Source organism: Tachysurus vachellii, chromosome 19, assembly GCF_030014155.1.
Source record: "Tachysurus vachellii isolate PV-2020 chromosome 19, HZAU_Pvac_v1, whole genome shotgun sequence".
In the NCBI taxonomy this organism is placed as follows: domain Eukaryota; kingdom Metazoa; phylum Chordata; class Actinopteri; order Siluriformes; family Bagridae; genus Tachysurus; species Tachysurus vachellii.
This window is the reverse complement of record NC_083478.1, coordinates 6175001-6202477: the sequence shown is the minus strand read 5'-3', so window position 1 is coordinate 6202477 and position 27477 is coordinate 6175001. Positions and strand designations below refer to the sequence as shown.

The 27477-nt window shown below is 39.9% G+C and overlaps 1 protein-coding gene across 2 annotated transcripts in view; it reads right to left on the bottom strand.

Annotated features, from left to right (window-relative positions):
- Positions 1-27477, bottom strand: part of pex14 (peroxisomal biogenesis factor 14) — an 82524-nt gene that overhangs the window by 13807 nt on the left and 41240 nt on the right. For both annotated transcript variants that reach the window (XM_060893641.1, XM_060893640.1), the window contains exons 4-7: positions 17650-17775; positions 11981-12066; positions 8436-8538; positions 1844-1941 (exon numbers count right to left, since the gene is read on the bottom strand). In XM_060893641.1, coding sequence (XP_060749624.1) covers positions 1844-1941; positions 8436-8538; positions 11981-12066; positions 17650-17775 — 413 coding nt within the window. The remainder of the gene's footprint in view (positions 1-1843; positions 1942-8435; positions 8539-11980; positions 12067-17649; positions 17776-27477) is intronic.

The following is a 27477-nucleotide window of genomic DNA, read 5'->3' as shown; positions in this document are numbered from 1 at the left end:
TGCATATAAATGCTTGTGCATCGGATTGTTTACTTCTGTGTCTTTTTTCGCTCTCTCATTCCTATTGTTTCTGATATTTTTGGTTGCTTTTATTACTGCTCTTCTCTCCATTCAATTCTGCACTTATTTCTGCACTTCCTATCATTGGTTTCCTTATTTAATCCCTCCATCTCACTCAGCTGCTCACAAGCACTATGCATTTCCTTTAGGAAATGAAAATCTACTTTTATGCACACAGCCAGAATCAGAACACTTTATTATTCATGATATACTGGTGCTAAGTCTACAGTACGAAATGAGGAAGAACTGTAGCCTTTACTTCCACAAGACTGCTATATTCTCTGTAGATATGCCTCTCTCTCTCTCTCTCTCTCTCTCTCTCTCTCTCTCTCGCTCTCTTTCTTTCTTTCTCCCTCTACCTCTCACTTTCTCAACTCTCTCCTGTTTTCTCTCTCCCTCTCACTTCCTTAACTCTCTCTTCTCTCTCTTTCCACCTCAGATCCCTCTACCTCTCTTTCAGCTCTCTCTTTTCTCAGCTCTGCATTTCTCTCTCATCTTCTGTCTTTCTATCAGCTCTGTCTTTCTCAGTGCTCTCTCTCTCTTTCTCCCTCTACCCCTCACTCCTTCAACTCTCTCCCGTTTTCTCTCTCGCTTTCTCTTCCTCTCACTTCAACTCTCCCTTCTCTCTCTTTCCACCTCAGATCCCTCTACCTCTCTCTCTCAGCTCTCTCTTTTTTCTTAGCTCTGTATTTATCTCTCTTGTTCTCTCTCTCCTCCTCAGAATCCCCCCTTTCTCTCTGTTTCTCTCAGCTCTCGATTTCTTTCTCAACTCTCTATATCTCTCTCTCTTGCTCTCTCAGCTCTCCTTTTCTATCTCTCTACCTCTCTCTTTTTTCTTAGCTCTGTATTTATCTCTCTTGTTCTCTCTCTCCTCCTCAGAATCCCCCTTTCTCTCTCTTTCTCTCAGCTCTCGATTTCTTTCTCAACTCTCTATATCTCTCTCTCTTGCTCTCTCAGCTCTCCTTTTCTATCTCTCTCCCTCAGATCCCTCTACCTCTCTCTCTTTTTTCTTAGCTCTATATTTATCTCTCTTGTTCTCTCTCTCCTCCTCAGAATCCCCCTTTCTCTCTCTTTCTCTCAGCTCTCGATTTCTTTCTCAACTCTCTATATCTCTCTCTCTTGCTCTCTCAGCTCTCCTTTTCTCTCTCTCTCTCTCCCTCAGATCCCTCTATATTTTTTTCTCAGCTCTCTCTCTCTCTTTCTCCCTCTGATCTTTCTTTCTTAGCTCTCTATTCCCGCCTATCTCTCTGATGTATCCTCACGTTAACTCATCCTCTATCAATCCAACAGTAAATGATGGAGACTGTATTCATAAAATTCATACAGATTCCTTGCTTTATTTTGGATGTCATTTGCAGCACAACACTGATATAATGAAGGCTATTACTCAAATCAGATCCAGTTACAGAGGAGAATTCAATGTAGTTCACAGAACTGTCGAATAAGGAGAACAATATTTAGTGTACATCTGTGTGTGTGTGTGTGTGTGTGTGTGTTTGTGTGCAGGGGAAACAAGTATTCATTAGCTGGCTTGTGTGTATGTTTTCGGTTGCCTGGAAACCTAGCTGACTTGCTAAAAAGTGGTAGCTAATGTAATGTAATAATGGGTTAGACAGTTAGGTAAGTGCATCAATGCAGACTTTTTGCCAAAAGTGGATATTTTGAACAATTAACTTGCGCAAAAAAGTGGTTACACAATGTGCTTGTTTTGGATGCCCAGGCTTGTCGTTTGTCCACCACTGAAATGTGAATGTGTTCATTTGAGAGAGTAAAATAAGCTTACTTGAGAGTTAGTAAGCTCCTGAGACAGCTCCTGGATCTTCTTCTGCTGCTGGATCAACAACTCCTGCACTGAGGCTAAAGTCGTTTGCAACTGAGTCACTGTAAACACACACACACACACACACACACACACACACACACACACACACACACATTCAAAGACCCTCAGAATCAGTTTATAAATGCTTTGAAAAAATAAAGCTAATCGAATACAAATATGCTAAAATGTTCTTCTGCTCAGAATGTTTGTTCACGTTGCTCATAATTTTCTCTTTAGCTCTGCTTTTCCCTCAGTCAGTAATAGAAGATGACTATATTTGTTCATGATTAATCACCGGTGTCTGATCTTATATCAGCACACCGTCTCTAAACCTCCATTAGCATGGGTTAGTCTCTCTCGAACTCTCCAAACAATCAACAAGATGGGGAAAAAAAAACAATCATTTGGGATGCAGCCGAGGAGGCTAGACGACGTGTCCTCACTAATCCGAGCGAATATAGCTCATTTTCCATCGACTCCCAAGATTGAATTATTGCCAGGTTGTGCCGTTCCCGTGCATCAGAGAAAGCCCGGGAAAGGAAAAAAGAAAACATTGCTAACAGGCCAAGAGTTGGTGTTATTAATGGGGGTATCACTGCAAATAACCCAGAGCACAAGTTGCTCTCTGCCTGCTTCCAGTCACACATGCATTTCCAAACAATGCATTAAGTTTCCAAACTGATTACGTTACAGAAAACCAATAAACGCCTCTATAAATCATGCTCTGTAAAGTGTTAAATCAACTCTAATTGGATTAACATCAGCAGATATTATTAGCTGCCGACTCTCCAGTGCACCGTTACAGTGTTCTGCTTTCACAGAAACAGCTTTTCAACATACGAGCTAGGACACATTACATGTGTTTTCCCTCCGCTGCTCACGCGGCGACAAGAAGCTGCTACTAACAGGCTACGAGAAGAACGGAGACGGGTAAGGAAAGGGCGTTAGAAGGGTGTAAGGAGTGTGAGATGATAACTAGGATGAGAAAGGACAATCAGAAAAGGAGACGCAAACTGGTGAACAGATATCAGGCTTTTTACATCGGCAGCTATTTGTTTTGCAGACGATTCCCTATAAAGTGACTTACTCTACAAGCTAAGTAAGTGACGCATCAAGCAGAGGACAATAGTGCCACCATAATTGATTTTAATTGAGTGCTAGACGAGCAAGGTACAGAGAGTAAACGTGTAATAGCTAGTGTGGAAGTGCAGGGGTTTTATTTATTTATTTTTGTTCATGGAAGAGGCGTTTTTTCAGACGCTTTTTGAAGACTGGGTGGATGTTGGAGGTTCATTCATTCTTTTTTTTTCTTTTCTTTTTTTTTTAATATAATAAAGTTTTGTTAAACACACTTATTTATAAGATTTTCTATGAATAAGTAATTCAAGAAGAATTCGTTTATGTATTTAACCCTTTACATTGTACACTGGTGTGGACTGTTAATAGAAGACAATAGAAGCCTTTATTTTGTCACATAAACAATAACAGCACAGTGAAATTTTTCTTCGCATATACCAACTTTGGAGGTTGGGGTCAGAGCTCACAGCATCCCTGGAACAGGAAGGGTTAAGGACCTCGATCAAATGCCCAACAGTGGCAGCTTGGCAGTGCTGAGGCTTGAACCCTAACCCTCTGATCAACAACCCAGAGCCTTAACTGCTTGATCCATCTTCAATCAGTATAAACAAATGAATTATTTATCGCCCCATTTATTGGTAATATTCAGGACTTACCAGGTTCTCTTAAGTGTATCAGTGTAGTTTGCATTTTTAAATTCTCTTTTGCAACTCCGTCTTGGCTACTTGGACATGACCTCTTAAAGGCAGGTACTGCATGCATGTCATTTGCATCATTTAAATGACGAGATTAGAAACAGTCCCTCCAGGATTTCACAGAGGTTTTTTTTAAGGCAAAAAAAAAAAATGCTTGATTTTGCTTATTTTTATTTGAATTTAGCAAAACTTTGCATCCCCTCCCAGTGAGGACACATATGTAATGACGTTCTATGTGAAAGCTGTGAACCAAAGAGAAATTTTGTTGAATGTGTGTTGCGATGATGTAACACCACACAAACCGAATCTGCAGAAAGCCTGGGAAATTTTGAAATACGACAAGCTCCTACGATTGCAAGTTCATAAAATCCTGGAATAGGAAAAAATCTAATAGAAATAAATCTAAGCACTCAAGCAGCTTCTGAATACAAGCAACTTTCTCCACATAACTAGTGACACTCCTTTTAAAATAAAACAACCATCTCTAGCTGTATATCTACTTCTGATTACATTTTGTTATATTCATAAGATATAAATACCTGAAACACATCACATAATAGTGTGTGTTTTGCTAAGGCTGGCTAACAATGTACTGCTTTGAGGTTAGAAATATATATATATATATATTCCAAGTCATATATATGTATATATATATTGTGTTCCAAGTCGCAATACCTTCCACCTGCCTGCTGAAGTGGAACTACACAACACAGCCAGTTGACTTGGTAAATTGCTGGAGTATTTACTGTATACAGGATAATGGATGTTCTGTGTACAGCAATGTCAGTTTAATGACACATGTGCACCAACAGTGTAAGTAGAACTGTTAGAACAGACAGCTGCACAGGTTTTACCCTGACGGCTGAAGTCAACTGCTCAGAAACAGGCCGTGTTCAGAGTTAAGCAGAAGAAGGCAGGAGATATTCTGCCTTGAAACAAACCGCGTCTTTGTAGAAAACGAGTGGGTGAATTCGAGAAGCTGCAAGTGGTCTCACAGCTGCTGCGACAAACCCTGTGTTGCGTGTTATGTAAATTATTCAGTAGATACCCCGATATATCGTATACTACATATGTCCGGGCCTCTCGGTTTCTTTAATGGCCAGCTGGTCAGCAATATGCTGTGCTCTGACAAAGCAGCCAAACAGACTGTATGCTTCCATTTACAGGCTGTCTGTGTGTGTGTGTGTGTGTGTGTGTGTGTGTGTGTGTGTGTGTGTGTGTGTGTATACACCCTGAAGTGCTTCCAAGCCCTGTTCATTAATTGTGTGTGCAAAGTCGCAGGGAAATCATAATAGGAGTCAGGGTCTGCTCAGAGGAGGGGAGAGTAATGTGGCCGTATTCAAAGAGACGCATCGCCTCATAGTGCTCAACACTGAAGAAATACATGAAGTTAACAAAGGGTGCAAGCTATTGGCAAGAGAGGCAGTCAATTGCTATTACTCATGTTGTGAAGAGAGGGGGAAAAACTCTAGCTGTAATTGCAACCCTCTTCCAACTGTTAAGTGAAATAGTCATTAAGTACAATAGCAGCTTGACTACTGCAGCCACAGCAAATTAGATCAGCAGTGTGACTGACTGACTAACTGAGGAAAGGTGGAATATTCTGAGTCACGGAGAGATAGATAGATAGACAGGTAGGTAGATAGGGAGAGAGAGAGAGAGAGAGAGAGAGAGAGAGAGAGAGAGAGAGAGAGAGAGAGAGAGAGAGAGAGAGAGAGAGAGATTGCTAGTAAGAGACACAGAGAGACTCAAAGTGAGAGACTGCTAGTAAGAGACACAGATAGATAGATAGATAGATAGATAAAGAGAGAGAGAAAGAGAGATTGCTAGAAAGAGACACAGATAGATAGATAGATAAAGAGAGAGAGAAGGAGAGATTGCTAGTAAGAGACACAGATAGATAGATAGATAGATAGATAGAGAGAGAGAGAGAGAGAGAGAGAGAGAGAGAGAAAGAGATTGCTAGTAAGAGACACAGATAGATAGATAGATAGATAGATAGATAGATAGATAGATAGATAGATAGATAGATAGAGAGAAAGAGAGATTGCTAGTAAGAGAGAGAGAGAGAGAGAGAGAGAGAGAGAGAGAGAGAGAGAGAGAGATTGCTAGTAAGAGACACAGAGAGACTCAAAGTGAGAGACTGCTAGTGAGAGACACAGAGAGAGAGCTAAAAAAGAAAAGAAAAGGAGCACGAACGAGAGAGAGAGACAGATTGGTAGTGAGTGTGTGTGAGAGAGAGAGAGATAGAGAGAGAGGAGAAAAAGAAAAAAAGAGAGTGAGATAGGAGAAAGAGAAAGAAATAAGAAAAAGAGAGAGAGAGTGAGTGATGGTGAGAGACACGGGAAAAATTTGGAAGGAAATTTAGCTGTGCATGGAGGCACGTCCTTATCACGAAAATCTCCAACATGACCCTAAACAAAGCAGGACTTAAAGCAGGTGAAACCAAATGGAATGATGACACGACACATCCCAGAACACGAAGGAAGGATTTTTCTTTGCATATATGAACCAAAATGACAATGAAAGGGCTCATTTGTTAATCAGATAAAGAAAGCCACACTCAGCTTGCACGCAATGGCTCCCAATTCACAAGGCTTCCTCGGGCACTCCCAAAGCACACGACAACAGAAAAGCCTCAAATCACTAAACACATGTTTGACTCGTAAGCTCACATGAAAAACGGACAGCTTGTCTTATGAGTGCACTCGACCCCGATATTTCTGACGTATCATTTGTAACTGGTGATATTCCTCTCTTTTTTTATTCTCTTGATTTGCTTATTATGATCATTAAAAAAAAAAGACAAAACGGATGACGGCCTCCGACAGACAGCGGCAGCAGACACAAATGTTCTCCAGACACAAATTTGTTTTCACTGTTCTAAAAGCCTGAAATGAGGACAAATTTAAAGACGTTAATGCTGGTGGGGTCTTATGCAAAGTGAGTAACTCTGGGCTTGTGAAAAGTCTAACGTGCAAACAAAGATGAATCAAATAGACTTCACAGCGTAAAAAAGAACAACAACAAAAAAAGCAAAAGATTTAAAATTTCTACTCCATTCATTCATTCACACACAAACACACATGCACACACAAACACACACGCACGCGTACACACAAACACACACACACACACACAAACACACGCACGCGCACACACACAAACACACACGCACGCGTACACACAAACACACACACACACACAAACACACACACACACACGCGTACACACAAACACACACACACACAAACACACGCACGCGCACACACACAAACACACACACACACACACACACACACACACACACACACACAAAAGACAATGGCACCATCTGTATCTGAATCTATTTACTGCTCCAAATATCTGTCATTATATCCTATCACTATGCTCCTGGACACAATGATCTTTTTCACCCCGTTCAAAATAAACATTGTTTGATAAAACAATGACAATATATAGATTGAGAGAACTATTGTTTACAGCAAAAACTGCCTAATAAAATAATATATTAATACTGGGTTTATAAAAAAGATCAGAAAAGTTTGCTGGACTTGCCATCAGATATCAGAATATACTACGCTACTAAAGCTAAAGCTAGTCATTATGGGGTCCTATATAAAGCCTGTATGTTTTTAGTTTGCATTTCCTCTTTACTTTGTTCTTAGCAATTCCCTCCCACTAGCTAACTCTAAAAAAAAAAAATAATAATAATAATAAGAAGAAGAATAAAATAAACCACATGACAGTTGGACTCAAGCTTGGTATGTTTTTGAGCTGCTGCTCATGATGCACCAATGTAAAAGTGAGATCTGCTCTTTTCTGCATCCCTGAGCTCCCTGCGGTAATGTCATGATCAACATGATTGACAGAGGGGTAAAGAGAATTCTATGACTATTCTATTCAGTGATGTTTTTGCTCTCCTGGCCATGAATAGTTGTGGCATTGCTGGGATTTAAACCTACGATTTCCTGACAACCGGGGAAAAGCTTTTCTCTTGCAGCATTAGTACATTCAGAGTTTCAGGGAAGATTCTCCTTTGGTGATGCTGCAGAGATGCAGAGTTTTACATAGAGATTGTTAGATTGTTTGGGGTCGGGGCTTCTTGACGACACGGGGAAAAAGTTTGCCTCCTATTTGTATCTGAAAAGAAACAAATAATCCGTTCGTTACATATTACGTGTTAATACTCTGTCGCATTCCTGCTTCGCGTGACAGAGTCGCACGGTGAACGCAGCACTAACGAGAGTAAAGTTTCTCAGGGAAGCATCCAGCTTTCATGGTTGCCAGCTCGTTTAATTACGGCACTGAAGAAGCGGATGAGTGTTGAATGGGGGGATGAGCGGAGCGCAGAAGACGTGGAAGGAGGGGAGGAATCCCGCTCTGACAGGCCTCTTCAGATTACTCACCTGTCCAAGACAGAAGACGCACCTGTCACAGCGCACTTAATCACCGTCCCGCCAGGGCCGCAGCCGAGAAACCACACCAGCGCCACGAAAATTAAAATGAACTTTCTCGCCACACAGTCACAAAGGGGAAAAATTATAACATTAAAAAAAAGCGAAACGCTGTCACTCCCCCTTCCCTCATTAATATTCCGAGGTTAAGAGCTTTTCAGCGAAACGTAATTAATTGAGGCTGAGCTGACAGTAAACAAGCAATTTCAAATTAAAGCGAAATGACAGGACCGTCATTTGTAAAATGTGAGCAGATTTTGGCGACAGATAAATGAAGGAAAATGTTAAGGAGGAAAAAAAAGTGATGAAGATATTAATCTTCACCTGTCTGTGTCAGCGTGCCACTCATGTCGACGATGCTGCTCTCGATCCTCTGCAGATGCTTCTTGTCCTCTTTGCTGCCCATAATGAGGGGAAGGATGTATTTCTGCAATTAAAAACATGACACGCTATTAGAATGCTTCGCAGGAAGTGTGGTGGGAGAAAAAAAAAAACTGAGGAAACGCGTGAGGGTACGCTCGGCCGCACACGCCTGGAACAGGACGCGTGTCCGCCAATTTGGGCTAAACGTGACCTCACAGGAAACAGACACAAATATCAGTCAGAGGTGAGTGAAATAGTCAGAGCAGTAAAGGAGTGCGTTTACCTGATGTCATACTGTAGGGTACAAACAGTTATTATATTGTATATAGTGCTGAACTATGTTTTAAAGAGTCCAAGTCATCTTTTTCGCCTCCTCCTTCTCCTACTTCTACTCCCTCTGGAAAATCCTGTGGTTTGCTCACTTCATCCTCAACGATTTGACTCAATAGCTGACAAGCAGGCCAAGAATTAAGCAACGGGGCGTGACTTTGGGTTCAACTTCATTAAGCCTTTTTGCCCACAGCCTGGCTGCTCCATTCCAACATGTCACCTTGTGAGCACAATTGCTTGTCAGAGTTAAGCCTTGTTCAACAACACGTTCATACACAGAGGATGAGCTTGAGGGTCGGAGGGCTAACACATCCCTGGGCTCTCTGACTCGTTTAAGACGTACTGTATAAGTAAGGCTCCTTTTTTTCCCCCCTTCTCTCCCATGCAAACAGTGTTCAGTGGAAAAAGAAGAACAGGAACTGAAACAGGAGGTCCTGTTGTGAGCTACAAGCACGTCAGGCCTTTTGTCTGCTGGAGAGGAACAGTTGGTCCGGCCAGGTTTTTCACAGCGACCTGAGCGTTGTTGACACTGGCAAAAGTAATAAACACTTTTAAGTTGAAAAAGATTAAATGGCTGTCAGCGCTGGGGTAATTAATAAGAGGGCTGCTGCGAGTGGTGTTTACACCGTGCTCTATAGCATAAATAAAGGATGGGCCGAGCATGGGGCATATGGTGGCACTGGCACACCGCTCCTGTGATATGACAGCAGTGTGAGCACTCTCACCAGGGAATACCACCTAACCATGTCTACGCACACACACACACACACACACACACACACACACACACACACACACACCACAAAGCGAAAAAAAACAGGCTGATAAGAAAAGAGGAGAGTTATCGAAAATAAAAGAAGGAAAGGCTTGAGAAAATAATTTTCCACGCATTTTAAAACCAAAATAAATTTTTAAAAATTCTTTATTTATTTTTAAATAAATTACATTTTTTATTAATTTTTTATTTATGTATTTTTAAATAAAGATTTTACGATTTTGTCTTTACAAATTAAAATTTAGTCTATTTGCACAGATGAACGCAAAAGTTTGCATCCCTTCCTAAAGGAAAGAAGGAAACTGCGAACCAAATTTATCCTCAAACAAATTTCTATTTAGCGGTTAAATGAAAATAATTAAACTAAATTAAAATAAAATAAAACAAAATAAAACATACAGAAGACAAAATCTTATTTTTTTGTTATGCAAACCCGAACTGTTCAGTTCTAAATGATCTAAAAACTGGCTGTTATAGCAGAACAGTGAGGACATATAGAACTTTTATGCATTTAAGAGCGATAGAGAGAAGGGGGGGAGGGAGGGAGAGGGAGAGAGCGAGAGAGTGAAAGAGCGAGAGAGAGAGAGAGAGAGAGAGAGAGAGAGCGAGAGCGAGAGCGAGAGAGCGAGAGCGATGCAAGACTTTGAAAACATTTTACCACTGACGCTCTAACACTATCTGATAATTTTGTTATTCCCAGAAACGCATCTGAGACACAGACAATACAGGTGTTGTATAAAAATAAGTACTCATTCTGATTGTCCAGAGGGTATGCAAACTTTTGCACATTTTGACCACTGATCGCTGGTTAGATAGATCGATAAATAGATAGATAGATAGACAGACAGTAGTGGAAATACAAAACAATGCCGGTTGCAAACTGTATTAAAATCACAAAGCTATATAATCATCTCAGCTTAACAAACAAACAGAAGACATTAACACTTTTTTTAAACTTGTACGATGCAATGCTGTACACAAGACGCAGACGTGACGGAGATCTTCAAATTATGACATTATTCAGTTTAAAAAAAAAACAAAACTATTTTATTAAAAAATTTCTGTAGTATGAGTGCAGTAGCAATAAACCACATTTAGAACATGCTGCGATAGGAAAATAATCATCTCGATGTAGTTAGAGTGTAACGGTAACTATGTTGTTTTATTCCAGCGATTATTTTCCTGTCATGTTTTATTCCTTCATCTAAATTCACACAGAGATTTTAACAGATCAGTTTCTTACTGTTAAAATGGAACATACCGGAGGGAGAATTTGGAGTTTGTGTATAAAATTCACATCAGCGTATAAATGCATCATATGATATGATGCGCAATATGAAACGAGACGAAGGAGAAGCGGTGTGTGCTCTTAGACACGGATTACATACTGTTCGTGCTATTCGCTGCACCGAGCGGCTGTATAGTTACACAAAGTTAAACTTTTCACGACTTTTTCATGTCACTGATATGGACACACACACACATCTAGTTGCAGCTCTTGGTGAAACGAAATGATCTCCGGTGGCTTTGTCGGTACGAGTCACTTCAAGGGTGAAGTAGGTAGGATTATGTGTACAATGTGTACAAAAGTGTTTGTTGGCTGTTCAGCGAAATAAGAACAGCATCCTGAGTAGAAGTACAGTGGAAATCTAGAAATTCCATAAACAAAAAACACAGACCTTCGTTGTCATGTGGAAAAAATGTCTCTGTGCAGTTCTTCCCAAACTATTAATAATGTCAGTTGTGTAGCTGGAGAGAGGTTTTATAGAGCTGTGTGTGCTGAAAGCAGCAGAGGGGTCTAAGTGAAGTGGTTGTTTTGAAGGCACACGCACACACACACACGCACACACACACAGACACACACACAGACACACACACACGTGCACGCATGCAGTGGCCAGAGCAGGGCAAAAATCGCATACACTCATCCTGAACATGACGTCATGCGAGTACCCCAACCTTGTGCTGCTTGGTGCACACAACCAGAACTCACTGATTCCCTGGCTATAAAAGGGAGTAATGGAGTCCACATGCCCTGTAACCGATGTGGGATTCCGAGTCCTGACTAACAGTGTCTCCCCCTTAGCGTTCAAATCAAAGGACATGCGCTGGCGCTGGGTTTTTCCACAAGGGAAAAGTGAAATGTAAAAGTAAAAAAAAGTGCTCTAGGTCAGCTCATGCTCATGCATGACGCAAAGCAGACAGGGTGATGCACATGCAAGCGTCTCTCTCCAAGCTGGTAAATTAACCACAAATGGGAACCTCGCCCGAGATCCTTGGAACTTGAAAAGAAATGTAAAGAAAAAAAAAGCCAGGATCTGTAGATCAACTGGAATAGATTTTTTTTTTTTACCCCACTTTTTTAAATCCTGGGGGGTTTTCAGGTCATGTAGGAACTTACACGGTACAGGTGATGAAAGCCAAAGGCCATTCCTGCCATGATGATGGCCAGGGCACCATAGTCTCTCCATCTGTAACCAGGGGGACCTGCAGGAGACACAAACACAGCAGACATTGACAAGAGCTGCTGATATTATACACACACCAGCGCTGCTGTTCCATGGACCTCTGGAACAAAACAGGAAGAAAAAAAAAAAACAACTCAGGGTAAAAATAAGAGGAAATTAATTCAAAGCAGCAGCACTATTAGATAAAAGCGTGTATAGCAAAGACAGTAGTTCTGGCTGAAAGACACATTTGTATTAATGCTACTCGTTCTAATCTGTTACTGCTTTTATACTAACAGCTCGTTGAAAAGGACTGAAACAGGGTTGATGTTCTTTAAAGAGACGTTCATTTAGAACTGATGGAAGGAGACTCCAGTGTCAGCTGCTAAGTCAAAGGAAAGGCCCTAAATTTAAGCTTCTTCAGGACGGAAGGATCGGATGTTTTTTGTATTTTTCTTTTTAAATTATGAACGAGAGGCTAAAAAGATTGAGTGAATTTTCCAGAGGTGGGAGTAAGTCACACATGTGCAAGTCACAAGTAAGTCTCAAGTCATGAATGTCAAGTCAAAGTCAAGTCTTTTTTAAATATTTGTCAAGCAAGTCTCAAATTTGCGACTTAAGTCTCCGAGTCATTTAACTCAAGTCCGAATCAAGTCCGAATCAAGTCCGAATCAAGTCTCAAGTCAAGTCGAGTCTTTTTTTAATATTTGTCAAGCAAGTCTCAAGTCTCAAATTTGCGACTTAAGTCTGACTCGAGTCAAGTCATATGACTCGAGTCCCCCATCTCTGGAATTTTCCCGCTTTCAGCAAATAAAAAGATTGGAAAAAAGTTACTGCTGGCATAGAATAGAAGAGGAGTAAAAAAAAAACAAAAAAGTTCAAGACATGCTGTTATAGGAAAATATTCAACTTTGTAATGGTAACACACCACACACACCACCTTGACATGCTTTATTCCTAACATGACTAAGACAAAAAAGGTTACTACTCCTAAGTCTCGGTGAAACAAAATGATATTCTCTGTGTGAATAAGCACGGTGGAAAGCCATTCCTGCTGGCCGCATTAAAGCGACAGAGCAGCTACGAGATGCATCATAATGAAAATGCAGCTAAATAGTACAGGAAAAGTTTTCGTTTTTCTTCTAAACCTCTGTACAGTAGCCGTATGGTGAGGTATGTTCTGACTGCTATGAGGAAAAGGTTGCCACATCAATGACTCCCACGCAGTTATTCTCAGAAACACACACATCAGACTGATAAAAATATCAGTTTCTGGTATGCTCGGTTTTTAAACACACACATACTCACTATACACATCACACGTACAGGAGAGAAAGAGATACACTATTACTCAGACTGCAGTTTGGGGAATCCACATTTTACAACTTGAAAAAATGAACAATCGAAGGAGTTTCTGAGAAATACACCAAAACAAAGTAAAGAGCAGACTTTAGCCAATAGCAGCTATTTCCATGCATGACAACACAACGTGTGTGATCTGACCTGTGAATAGGTTAAAAAAAAAAAATATTATCATGCAAATAATCGTAGACCTAGGAGACAAGTAATTAAGGCACGTCTGGCTGTGGCAGGTCAACATGTCAGATACAAAATGCTCCATTTTGTAACATACTGAGCCTGGGGAACAGGTGTGTTGCTGTAATTTGTCTGAATCTGCTCCAGTGAATACAAATAAACAAAGCCTGTAATAGACATGCAGACAAATCTGCTTTTTTTTCCCCCCATCTCTGTTTTAGAAGGATAGGTCTTTGGAAAAACAGGTGGCTACGCATGAATGAGCAGATGACTATAACTTTTGATGGCATCTTGCGTGATTTGACATGCAAAAAATACCCCAACTGCCGTTCCCCAGGCTGGTCTAAGGGTGCTTTCAGGTGATGTTTGATGCCCACGGGCATGTCAACAACATTCCCGTCAAAGCTTTCTTTTACTCCGACTCATTACGCATTCCTCAAATAACTAGAAACACAACTAGGCATCCTGTCAGTTTCACAGTTAACACCTAGCGTACAGGATTCCTATAGCGCTGAGAGGATGCGGGTACCAAAGTCCACGCTGACTTCCTTCTGTTCCTGAGCACTTTCTCTTTCTCCATCCCACACAGCTGCTTTTCATTTGGTCACTTAAGGTGTGAGCCTGAGCCCCATTCCCCCTTCTTTTTTCCAATCTCCTCTCAAATTTATTGGGTTCAGGGAAGACACTACTGTCCTTCTACTGGCTGAAAATAGGGATCAGAGTATTCATTACTCGGACAGAGATAGATGTGTGTCTCCGTGCATCGTCCCCATAACAAGGACATCAAAGAGAAGTAGTCCTCCTCTTTTCAGCCTGACCCCCCACACAAGACTCCCTGCTCTCACCTCATTATGCACTTCTCTTATAGCCGTTTTGATATAAAACCCTCCGTTAGAGGCGGCCTGGAGCCTAACTGCACGGCCATCCCATCAGCGGAGCTTTCATTACAAAACATGAGATGCCGGGGAGTCAAGGACAGTGTGGCAATAAATGAGGGTGGAATACATCTGGAATCATTGTCATATAGGTTAAGCATTAGGCGGACTTCATTCCGCATTGGTAAATCAGTGGTCGTCTCGACGCTCATAACCCCCCGTGAGGTAATAAAGATACAGGTCGGAGCAGGCCCTTTTCCCTGCCTTTTCCAAACCCATTGCCGTGCGCAAGAGATTGCCGTGATGGACTGAGCATTGTGTCATACGGCCCACACCGTCTTCGTGCATACGGGAATTAATTACAGATCTACGCAAATAGGAGGTCATGTACTGTCACAAAGTAACCTCGAACAGAACGACGGGATTCATGGGCTGCAGCACGGCCGCTGCGACAACTAAATTTACGGCTAGTCTTAGAGGATAATATGCTGTTTCCATGTTATACAGTAATAAGCAGCTCGTACTGCAAACATCCCTACATCATCAGTAGTCATCATCAGTAGTTGTAAAGTTTTTGTATATTTATTCTTTTATTTACAGCCAAATTGATTACAGACAATTTTCCTTGTGATTCTTGTCACACCTTGTGTCATAAAAAGCATTTTGTTTGATTTGTGTATGATTGTGTGTGAGAAATATAATTTTGATTTTTCTTTCGACGGGCAATAAAAAAAAAGAAGAAAAGAAACAGCAAACTTTCTGAAGATAAAAAGCTGAAAACAATTTAAAACACTGACGATGTAGTAATAAATACATGTGGTAGCCTAGTGCTTAAGGTGTTGAGCTACCAATCGGAAGGTTGTGTCGATCCCAGGTCCACCAAGCTGCCACTGTTGGGCCCCTGAGCAAGGCCCTTAACCCTCAATTGGTCAGCTGTATAAAAAAATGAGATAATGTAAGTCGCTTTGGATAACGGCGTCTGCCAAATGCTGTAAATGTAAATAAATGTCATTCTTGTCATTAATGACAAAAATAGAGTTAAGGGTGTAAGGAAAATAATGGAAAAGCAGAGGAAGGATGTTTTCTGAAGTTAGTGATGTGTTTGAACAGGTTTGCACGGATCCCTAATAACACTGTATTCAAACCAGTGCCAATGTCTTTTGACTTTTCTTTCATTTATACTGTAGTCACTCGTCCCTCACGTTATTAATTATTTTTTAGTAATCCGCTATATTCTGACCAAAACAGCACGTATATAGCAGGTCATCAGCATCCTGTACCGTACTGAATAAATGTGCAACTGTTGATTTGCTCCATAAAAAGCTGCTGTTTATTTTTTTAATTCGTTTTTCGCTGTGTTTTTTTTTTTTTTAACTCGATGACCGGTGAGGTTACTCTGACCACATCAAAGCGCAGATCACACCCAACCCAAACAGTCTGGTAGGTCCGTGCCATTTGTGCCATTTTATTTTTCAACCTGCACAAACAAACCAGCCTGCTTTGTTTCTCAAAGCAATAACAAATCCTGAAAAAAACCCACACAGTTTTAATGTGTGAGTATTTTCCTTGCAGTGTATTTTCATTTCATCAAAGATAGTTTGTAATTCAAAGCGTTTTAATTTCATCCATGCGCAGACGTTCTGGTCTGCGACGTTGCCTTGTTGACATAATATTTTAAAAACATTACCTCAGCACACAATTTCATCAGATGACTGAATGCAAATTAGGAAAGTCTCCCAAATCTCACTTCAAAGATTGGGTTATGGGGTCAAACTTTTTTTTTTTTTTACTATCTACTGTATAACACACTTATTAATTTAAATTAATTTTATTTTGTACTTTTAATTCTTGCCGAAACGGATCACGATGTGTAAGGCGCCAGTTCCACCATAACGATGCTAAAAACTCAGTCGATCTACAGATATCTAAAATCTTAATGAAAAAAAAAAAATGAAGATTTGTGTGACATAATTTGATCAAATTGTTGGACAGCTACAAAAGTCTAATCTGTTCGGCTTGTAATCGGATATCGGCTGTCAAAATAAGATCGTTAATGCCTCGATCCTGCAGATAGAAAAACTTTTAAATGAAATTTTCTGCCTTTTTCACCTGACCCCAACAATCATCCTTTAAAGTGCTATATCTTAAGATACACACACAAAAAAAGAAACATAATTCTGTTCAGGAAATCTGTCAGCACGTGAAATTTAAAAAATTCTTCTAGACCAGACACATCATGTCAGTAATCTAGATAATATTGTCATTAATCTAGATATCATCTTCATACCTACTCCAGACTTGGCAACAGTATACAGTACATCTCTGTTTTACTGATAACTGGCGCAGTGATCGTAATTTTATATCCAGGATCTTTTATTTGACTTGATCAGAAACCAAGCCATGGACAATGACTGACAGTCATTGGATAATGAGTTTCGCACAGGAGTTTCATGAAGAATTCTCAGCTGTAGCATACGATAGCTCCAGAAAATTTCTGAGTGACAGTAATCTGTAAGATTGTACGAGAAAGGACAGTCCTGGGAGGTCTGGAAATACAGATAAAAAAAAATAGGAGGTGCATTATTTATTTATTTTTTTCCATCTGGACTTAACAAGAAAGTGAAGTGATCCTTAGTACCTTCCTGGTACATGTCGTGGCTGTTTAATTTTATTTATATAGGGACAATGGACATTGTTGCAAAGCAGCTTTACAAAGATATAAAAATTTAAATGATAACGTTTGAATTTTACATGTACATTTATCCCTTATGAGCAAGCCAGAGACAATGGTGGCAAGAAAAATACTCCCTGAGACAATATGAGGAAAAAACGTAAATATTAAGTTTATATTACTTAATATATATATAAAAAAAAAAAAAAAAAAAAAAAAAAAAAACAAAAAAACCTCATCTGGGTGACAAAATTAGGCTACCAGTTTTTTTTTTTTTTTGGTTTTTCTTATTTTGATGGAAAACAATGAAATGAAGTGATGTAGTTGAGAGGAATTCAAAGTTTAATCTGTCAGCAGTGACATTTCTACCTCTCAGGTTTTTCCAGAGGGCTTCCAAGGTCATAGTTGCTGGTGGGTTAATATTTAAATAAAATATTCAAATAAAAAAAAAAAAAGATGATATGAATGCATGGAGCACTAAATAGATACAGCTTCGTATATACATCTCTAGCCTGAATAATACTGGCACTTTGACACTCACTGTAGGCTGCAGGAACAAGTGGTGAGCTGTGGACCATGTGAGGAGATCCTGATGGACTCAGAGTCAGTGCTTCCTCAACACTGCCAGAGCGTTGGATGGCCAACTCCACCTCCTCATCGGTCAAACCTGGGTGCAAAGAGTGATCAAAGGTAGAATGAGTTACACAGTAATGAACAACCACACTCTGGCGCCATCTTAAAACAACACCGAGTAGCACACCGAGAAACATGATATCAATTAGCCATCATTACAAACCACGATTAGATGTAACCTGCCTTCAACCACCAGCGTTGATTTAAATTTGGTGAACTGAACTGAAGCTATAAGGAATAATCACGGGCACCAGCTCTAGAGGGTTAACGCTGCTCTGACTGGCACGGCACAGATCTTCTCCATTATGGGCAGTCCAGGCAGCGAGATAGACCTCGTCCATTTGCAGCTGCTTTATTTCCCCAGGTGGAGCTCTTCGAAACCCCAGACAGATAAAATGCATTATTTTAATTTCTTCATTGTAATGTAAATGTATTACATAATTTTGCAAATGCCAATATAATCGAATCTTCAGATCTTTTTTTAATGATTTTAGTCATGATTAAATTGCATTGAGGTCTCTGATGGAAAATGACAGGGGAGGGGTTAGAAAAAAAAATCTAATTTTAACGTTCCCTTTTGTGGAAAAAACTGGAGGTTTATTTCCAACACCTTATGCAGCCACTGGTCTTTGTCTTGCCTTTATTAAACAATCTGAAGTAAACAAAGACCCAAAACTGCATTTACCAACGTGATGGGAAAAAAAAGAGAACAGGCCTTTAGAGGCTCTCCATTTATACTGCTGGAGTTGAGCTTTGGACATTTAATGAACACATAAAAGTGGTGAAAACATTATGGGCTCCCTTCACAACTGGCACATAAAAACAAATTGTGCCCATTTAAAGCTGACGATTTGAAGAGAATACAGCTTTTATCAAAATGTGAAGTTAAACAAATCAGATTTATACATGTGCTGTATAACACCACACCTACTCCCTGTGTGACCTTTGTTTGTCCATAGCAGAATGTTATCTGTTGTTGGTGTTTAGCGCTCTCTCTCTCTCTCTCTCTCTCTCTCTCTCTCTCTCTCTGTCTCTCTCTCTGAGAAGTCCCGCTGCATTTCACCACTCTGCTCCGCACACTTTCATACGACTCGGACTGCCAGGGGACCAAAAGGCTGAGTTTTTTCTCCAAATGGAGCCACAGTTAAACAGCAGACAGCAAGCTGTTTATATACAAGCTGCTGTACATATATCATAAATGTGTCAAATGCCAGTGACACATGTGATTAAACAGTACAGCAAGAGTTAAGAGCTTGGCAGAGAACAGAGACTCTGCCTGTTCAGCCCTGTCTACTGTCAGCTGGGTATGAAAACCCAGACTGTGTGCTTGGAGACGAAATGCTGTAAACGAGAGCTTAGGGGGGAAAAAGTCCAATAACAGAAAGCTGGAGAAAATCAGAGTGTTTTTAATTCATGTTTGTTCAACAGTGGAAGTACAACAGTAAGGAGCAAACGTAAATCGATGCTAAACGTGTTAATCATTAAGTCGGAACATTTATCGAAGTTAAATGTAAAATGCTATAGAAAAAAAATAAAGAAATAAAAATCAACACAGTGTGTTGTGTGAAGTTTTATCCAAGAACAGCACGACATCTTCCAAAGTGTTTAGTTCCTGTTATTGCTAAGAAAATTTCCAACACTAACATTTTTTGTTAATTACTTTTGTTGAACAGTCGTGTTACATAATATAATGTAAGAGTTATAAACCTGGACATCTTCACCGGTCTCTCTTTTTTCGACCTCGACTAACATCTTCGCGTTAGTGACTTAATCAAGGATCTTAAGGAAATATTAAATCAACGCCATCTGAACATCAGAATGAAGAAGTCACAAGTGTTGTGATGAAATTAACGTTTTAAAATTAATACATATAAATGTTTTGCCAAAGTCAAAAATGATGTTAGTGAAACTTGATTCTTTTAGTATTTAATCACAGGACCACTGTAAGCAAAATATAATTAAATAATTAAGATAACATAGTAGTAAGTTCCCAGAGATAAACATCTTTTTTTTTTTAGGTGTAGTTTTTTTTTTTGTTTTTTTTACTGTTGTGATGTAATCAAGTGTTGTAAACCTAGAAATTACTTAAAGTTCCATCGTAAATGAGGTCTGTTTTTTTGGAATGGGTTTTTGGTTAAACGCCTGAAATAAAGCCTGTGGTTAACACAAGCTCAAGATATTTTCACATTTTATGCTCCAACACAACACACATCAGTAATATCCCACTCGTGATTTTTGACATCTATGAAATAGACGGTTGCCACCAAGTGGCTAAACGGGATTGTGGAGGTTGTCGGGAGCGTTAAACGTCATCACGCCGAACAGGAAAACTCACTTGCTAGAGTCTCGTTTGATTGTATTTAGGTTTCAAGATTCATAAATGTTGTGTTCTTTGTTGTGAAGATTATCTTAAACAAAACATGTAAGGATCATAAACTTTTGTTGGTTAGAAAGCTTATTTTCTGCAATAATCCAAAAGCCAGTGGAACGATCATGTTGGCTTTTTATCGATGAAAGCAGGTGATGATCACTTCCTGGTTGACCTACAAAAATATGACCTTCCTGCAGCAGTCTATGCTGACTTGATCAACTCAAACCAGCCTGAAAATCTACACCAAGAGAACTGAGTGCATTTAGTCTACGAGCATGAAAGGAGAACAACATTTACTTAAGTGTAACCACTAGACACGTCTTCTCAAAGTAATAAAATAGAAGAAAATGGTTTCTCGGCCTAATTTTCTAAAAGGGAAAAAGTGTGTGTGTGTGTGTGTGTATTGCTGTGGACTTATTCCCCCCTGCCAGAGGAAGTGTTTAAGTGAGTAAAATTTATAACTCCGCCATTTTCATTAAAATGACCATTTACTCACTTTTATCACTCGTGCAGAAATCTGCAGGTTAAGGTCAAAGGCACGAGGAGATTAGTTTAAAATGCGCTGAGCACGTGCTGAGGCACAGGAGGGGGAGGCGGAAGGCTGGGTTGGTTTAGTCTCACAGACTAAAATGGCCATGAAAATTGTTGAATAATTGAAGGCAAATATTGGCCATCCTGTCTTGTGTGGTGGTGCAAGTGGCAGGAAGTGGCTGCAGCCATGTGCTGAGCTGGTGCAGTCAGTCTGCGCTGTCCAATAAGCAATAATGTGTCCCTGGGCTCAGCATTTATCTGAGCGCTGTAGACTGCACGGTGGCAGACTATTGAATGAGGCAGAAAGACACCCCTCACACCACACACACACACACACACACACACACACACACACACACAGCCTGATCCAAATCACCTCCTGCAGACCAGCCAGGAAGAAACTTGGCCTCCTGAGAAGTTTCTCTACTCACCTTGGCATGTATAAGGGGCTCAGTTTCATTTCCAAAGAATCACGATAAACAAACACGTGCATATCTGTCACGTCATTTGTATTCTTAAATAGCACCTGGCGTGAAACTACAAAAGGCTTCATGTTCTCAAAATGAGATGCAGGCAAATTCATTAACACGTTCGCTTTTTCTTGTCGAATTAAGCCCAGTCAGCTAGTTTGCTTGCCTGTGATGTCATTATTGCAAAGAAAATGGGACGACAAATAAAAAGGCCTTTGAGATCCTATTTGAAAAGAAAGACAACAAGGTGAGGGCTGGTGGTGTCGGGGGGGCGGTTTACATATAAAAGAGAAGGGATGCGAAAAGAAAGAAAAAAAATTTATTACAGCTCCCAAAACACATACAACGACCTCCTGGACCCTTTTATTTCAAATCGACCCACTGGGAGATGACTTTTTTAAGCCATATATTACATCTAATGATGACACCATAAAAAAAAAAAGAACAATAATGGAAAGCTATTCTGTATTTCATTATACTGTATTATTTGGTGCACCTGATACACACAGAGCCTGTTTATGAGTCACCGTATTAGCACATGCTCAGCTGAAGCATTTGCTTTGACCTTGCCATTCTCATTGGGGCATGAAATTACGGTGGTGGCACCTCAATATTACAGCTATAAATACTGTAAACTGCATATCTGGGCTACGTTTTCTATTGTCTTTCAACATAAACCTGATTGGTATTTATTTAAAGGAAAACCCATTGCTCGTCCGATTATTTACAGCTCTATTTTCTGGACTCTGCTTTTCAGGCTGTTTTGCCTCTTTATTTATTTATTATCATAGTAGAATTCTTTTTTTTTAAAATGATGGTGCGATAATTCTGCTGCTTTTGACTTTACAGGTTAAGTACAAGCTCGACTCGCCAATTACAAAACTGCTTACTAAAATATTTGGCTGAATAAAAACGAAGTGTTTTATTAGCCTATGAAGCCTGCGGGAAGATGCCCTTGAGTGAATATTATTCGCATTTTTGAATATGATTTTTTTCCCCCCACTACAAGCCGTTATGCTTTTTTTTCTACATGTGCTTGTTTACATGACTAGTCTTATTTACAGGTTTTCTCACCGTCTACTGATGACAAAGTAGGACAGAGAACCCGGACTAGGTGGCGCTGTGGAGTAATTTATAACAGCATCAATCCCCTCCGCCCCCACCCCCAGCCCAAATACGTCCAAGAGGCGGACAACCAACAACCACCATCCTATTAATATCTAGGATGATGAACCACATCCATCCCTGTGTAGCATGAGCAGCATTACACTAGCGGTGCTCCTGTGTTCCTTATGACCCTTTGCTATAATGAAACAACTACGATGAAGAACTCTAGAATAAAGACTTTAACAACTTTTCTATCAAGGGAAAAAAAACTCAGCTACGTTCCTATTCACCTCAATAGTGGTGGTCAAATGATCAATGGATGAAGCATTTTATTGCCCCAGTCAAATGTTCTGGTTAACTGGAATCCTTACTAACTGGTTTGAATGGGTAGCTAATGCATTGTAGTGTAACAATGTAATAAACAGCCATGAGACAGTATTTCATTGTCGTCAGTATTTCTTTGTTGTTATACATTTCCATTTAATATCCATTATAAAGCTCATCTCTTCTTATACACTAGAAGGCAGCACCAAAGTAGCACCACACACAGCATGCAGTTTATTTGGCTCCAAACATGCTTAGTCAAAAAAGTGTAGAAGGAAGACTTAGGGCCACGAATTAAAGATATTTCATTATTACGGTAAAATGATACTAAAACAGGCCATAATTCACTGCTACTTAAGATGTCCAGAGTTCACAGCAGATTCATAGCATCGTAGTAAGTATTTACAGTACATATCGTCGCTGTCGGGGGGAAACCTCGTATGTCCAAATTTGGTCAATTTCATATTTTTTCACATATCGATGCTATTGGACAGTCCCCACGTGGGTCTGTTATTTTTACAAGTTATTAACCAATCTAAAGTCTTGAAAATAGCTTGAGCGCAAATCTCATAACTCCATTGGACACTTCAACTGTCCACCTCTTCCTCACTCCGTGGGAGAGCTTCACGGCATATTTCTCCTCAAGAAGAGTCGCAACGAATCAACACGTCTTCTGAGGTAAATGTCTTCAAAACACTTGGCTCAAAGAAAAAAAATTCTTGACCCCCGCTAGTTCTGGTGCTCGTCTGAGGACAGGAATTTAGCGCAAGACAATCCACTGCAATGCGGACTAAACCCTGTGCACTGCAGATAAGGTACGGCGTTTTTTTAATTTCCTGAAAAATAACGGTTTTGGAGATATGAGGATTCCGCCCGACAGCGACGTTATATACACGGTATATACCACGGCATATGTGCTTGATGAACCTTCCGTTGATGACCTCCACTTTTCTGAGAAGGCTTTAAACTCAATTTTGGAGTGTAGATGGAGATTTTGAGTTCATTCGCCTAAAAGGAGGTCAGACAGTCAGGTGAGCGTGTCTATAGTGCAGTCAGGGCTCTGAGCAGGTCACTGGAGTTCTTCCACTACAGATTTAACACACAGTGTTTTCATGGAGTTTGCTTTGTGCACAGGGGCTTTGTCATGCTAGAGCAGGTTTAAACCACCCTCTTTCGGTAATCCAGGGAAATAGTAATGCGTCAACTCGTACAAAAACATTCTAGACAATTCTCTGCTTCTAATTTCATGGCAACATCTCGGAGAAGAATCCCATACGGGTGTGATACACAGGTCTCACAAACTTGTGAAAAATATGTTGTAAATTCACTAGTCGTTTCATCACAATTCATGTATGCAATTATCCAATCAGATGATCTTACATTTACATTTACATTTCCGGCATTTAGCAGACGCCCTTATTCAGAGCGACTTACATTTTCATCGCATTTTATACAACTGAGCAATTGAAGGTTAAGGGCTTTGCTCAGGGGCCCAGCGGAGGCAGCCTGGTGGACGTGGGACTCGAACCCACAACCTTCCGACTGGTAGTCCAGCACCTTAACCGCTAGACCTCCACAAATCTTGGTAGCAGCAATGAAAAAAAAAAAATTATGCAGACAAGCGCTTTAGTCGATTTATGATACCCAAATCTAACCCTAAGCTCGTTGCTGCCAGAAAAGGCTGGTTGAGTATTTAAGAAACGGCTGATCTCCTGGAAATTTCACGCATAACAGTTTCTAGAGTTTACACAGAAGGGTGTGAAAATGCAGTAAGCAGTTCTGGCCAGAGAAGTCTACACCAGGCTTTGGTTTTTTACACCAAAAAAAAAAAAAAAAAAACCTCGCAGAAAATGATGACAAAAAATGTCACATTTCTGTGGTTGGGCTGCAAGAGCAGCAGACATCAGAGTCCAAACCTACCTGCTAAGACAAAATGACACATTCAGAGGTCTTGTGGAGTCCAGGTCTTGACGGCTCAGAGCTGTTTTAGGGATCTACACAATATTAGGCTGATTTTATATACATCTAAAAAAAAAGTACAGTGTCATTTCCTATACTCGACTCTAGTTACAGAGCATCAGCCTGCGCATTTCTATTCAGACTCTCAGACCAATCAGCAACAACAAATGAGAGAACAGCTTGGCGTGTCTCAGCGCAGATTAAGCATTAGAGTGCATGTAAATAACATGTGGAGGAGAGATTATTGTGTAAAGATCCTGCAACATGTAATCAAAGCGCTGCCTGTTTTCCTCTTCATCAGTTGCGCTGCCTGCTGCAGGAATCCAATTTAAATCCCACTCCAGCATGCGATGCTATTGTTTTATTTTATGTGAGCGCTGACATTTCTCCTCGCTAATACACAGCAAAATCGGAAAATATTTACATAAATATGACATTAAACTGTATTGGAAAATTAAGATGGACACATGCTGTTGTTTTGGGGATGTGATTGAGTTGGAGTGGGTTACGGAGGGGTTCTCCGGAGGTCAGCCAATTTTTTTCCTTATTTAATCTTTTTTATAGACACGGCGCAGTGCAGGATATTGGATAGGAAACAGAAGTTTATACCCTTTTATAAGTGTGCTGCAGCACAAAGCCCAAATAAAAACATAATCTGACACTAAAAAAAAAATAAAAAAATAAAAAATAGTAACCGATTTCTGGTTTTGCTCAAATCACAGCTATTAATTTCACCGTATCATCAAATTAAATGATGCACATCTTACTCCTAGGAACACACTGGAAAAAAAAAGCATTAAGTTATTGGCGAGCGTGCACGAAAATTTACGTACCATACATAATTAAGATGAATATCAAAGCGAGAACTTGCTCTGTGGTTAAATAGAACGGTATGTTTATAAATGGTGTGTTTAGAGCTTCGAACCATGACCTTGGTATAACCCCAACCCTAATTAATGGGTATTAGCTATAAACAGACCAAATTAAAGGTCACCCTCATAGCTCTGATTTATACGAGTGGATTTAAGGCATGTTTTAATATGAAATATGTTCATTTTTGATTTTTTAAAATCAAACCTCGCCTCTCAGCTAAAAAAATGACAAATCCCATCAAAAAAAAAAAAAAGGCAACTGTGCAGAAGAGGAGTTCTTATGTTGGAACTGCTTCTGTGAACTCAGTGGGGTTCTGACAAGGGAAAGGAAAAAAAAAAGGAAAATTTGTGTGAAATTTAATAAAGTGAAATTGGCTTAAGATTACTCAGCACTTTGCCTCCAGATTAGTCTCCCTCGCTCCCAAGCCTTCAAATTGCACAAGTTGCTTTTAAAGTGATACGACGTTGTGACATAATTACATTGTTCAAGGTGAGGCGCGCTAGAAATGGCTCTTTGCTGACACAAGGCCATTTTCCACAACATGCAAATTTACAGACGAGTACGGCGGGCGCTATTCAAAGACATAACTCTCGGTAGAAATGTCCTTAACCAAAACAAATCAAGGTTAACGCTGTTGATCTACACATCGGCACACGGGGGGTTGCTGCGACATCATGACATTGGAATCGGAATGAATTACGTTCGCAATCGAAAAGGGGCCAAAAAAAAAAAAAGAACACAAAAAAAAAAACACGGCTTTGTGTGCTGTCACGATTCTTCTGTATACAAGTTTATTCATGCTGTCCAGTTGACCTTCACCAGGGTTATTCAACTAACTAAATATTTTATGCGACAGACGGTTTTTATTATGTGACAGATAGATTTTACAATTTCACCATGAGTAATTAGTTAATGCTGGTTAAAGTACTGCGTAGGTTTTGTAGTTTTGACACTTTTAACTAAAGCCAGAAACTCTAAACAGATGAGACACATGAGACACAAATGCTGTGAAAAACTCACACACACCAAAGTCTCTACACCAACACTGCAAAGTTGTTCAAATTAGCAAAGGTGAGACTTGACTGAGGTAGTTTGGGAGTCTGCAGCAGGACAGAAAGAAAGGAAGGAAGGAAGGAAGGAAGAAAGGAAGGAAGGAAGGTTGGGAGGTAGGGATGAAAGGAAGGGAAGGAAAGAAGGGAAGGAAGGAAGGAAGGAAGGAAGGTTGGGAGGTAGGGAGGAAAGGGAGGAAGGGAAGGAATGTTGGGAGGGAGGGAGGGAGGGAGGAAGGAAGGAAAGGAAGGAAGGAAGGAAGGAAAGGAAGGAAGGAAAGGAAGGAAGGAAGGAAAGGAAGGAAGGAAGGAAGGAAGGAAGGAAGGAAGGAAGGAAGAAAGAAAGCAAGAAAGCAAGAAAGAAATAAAGAAAAGGAAAGAAGGAAAGAAAGAAAGAAATTTCTAGCCTGTTTTCTATTGGTAGATGATTTTGCTCATTTTAACCACTTACACCTAGAAAGAAGCAATAAAACAGACTAACCTACTGCTTGAAATTAGCAACAAGAAACAGGATGAATAATCTTATATTTGGTTTATTGTTTTATTTTAACACGAAATAGGAAATTAATTTGCCCAAATGCAAGATATTTTCAAAAACAGATTTCTAATAAACAAGATTATCTTTTTTTTGCTCCCTGGATGTTCATGTGCCTAAAATAAACAGTGCCACATTAAAATCCTACAGTTTTATGTGAATGAATGAACGGGGAAGTTGATGAATGAACATGTTGTAACAAAGGCTCTGGTCTACATCATTCAGTACTCTGAGTACTCAGTACTGTGAAAGTAGATTCAGTGAAAGTCTGTGAAAGTAGATTCAGTAGGTGTTTTCTAGCCCATACAGTATATCTCAGTGCACTTCAAATATTTTCTACTATCCAAATTTAAACTTGACTTTAAGCACAAACAAGTTCATACATGTTGTTCACATATTACTGTAGCACAATTTGTGCTGAGCGTAGTGTAATGAGACTTCATGCCATTAACATGGTATAAGTAACTGAAATAAGAATAAATGTCAGAGAAATGTCAAAACATCGTAAGGATTAAAA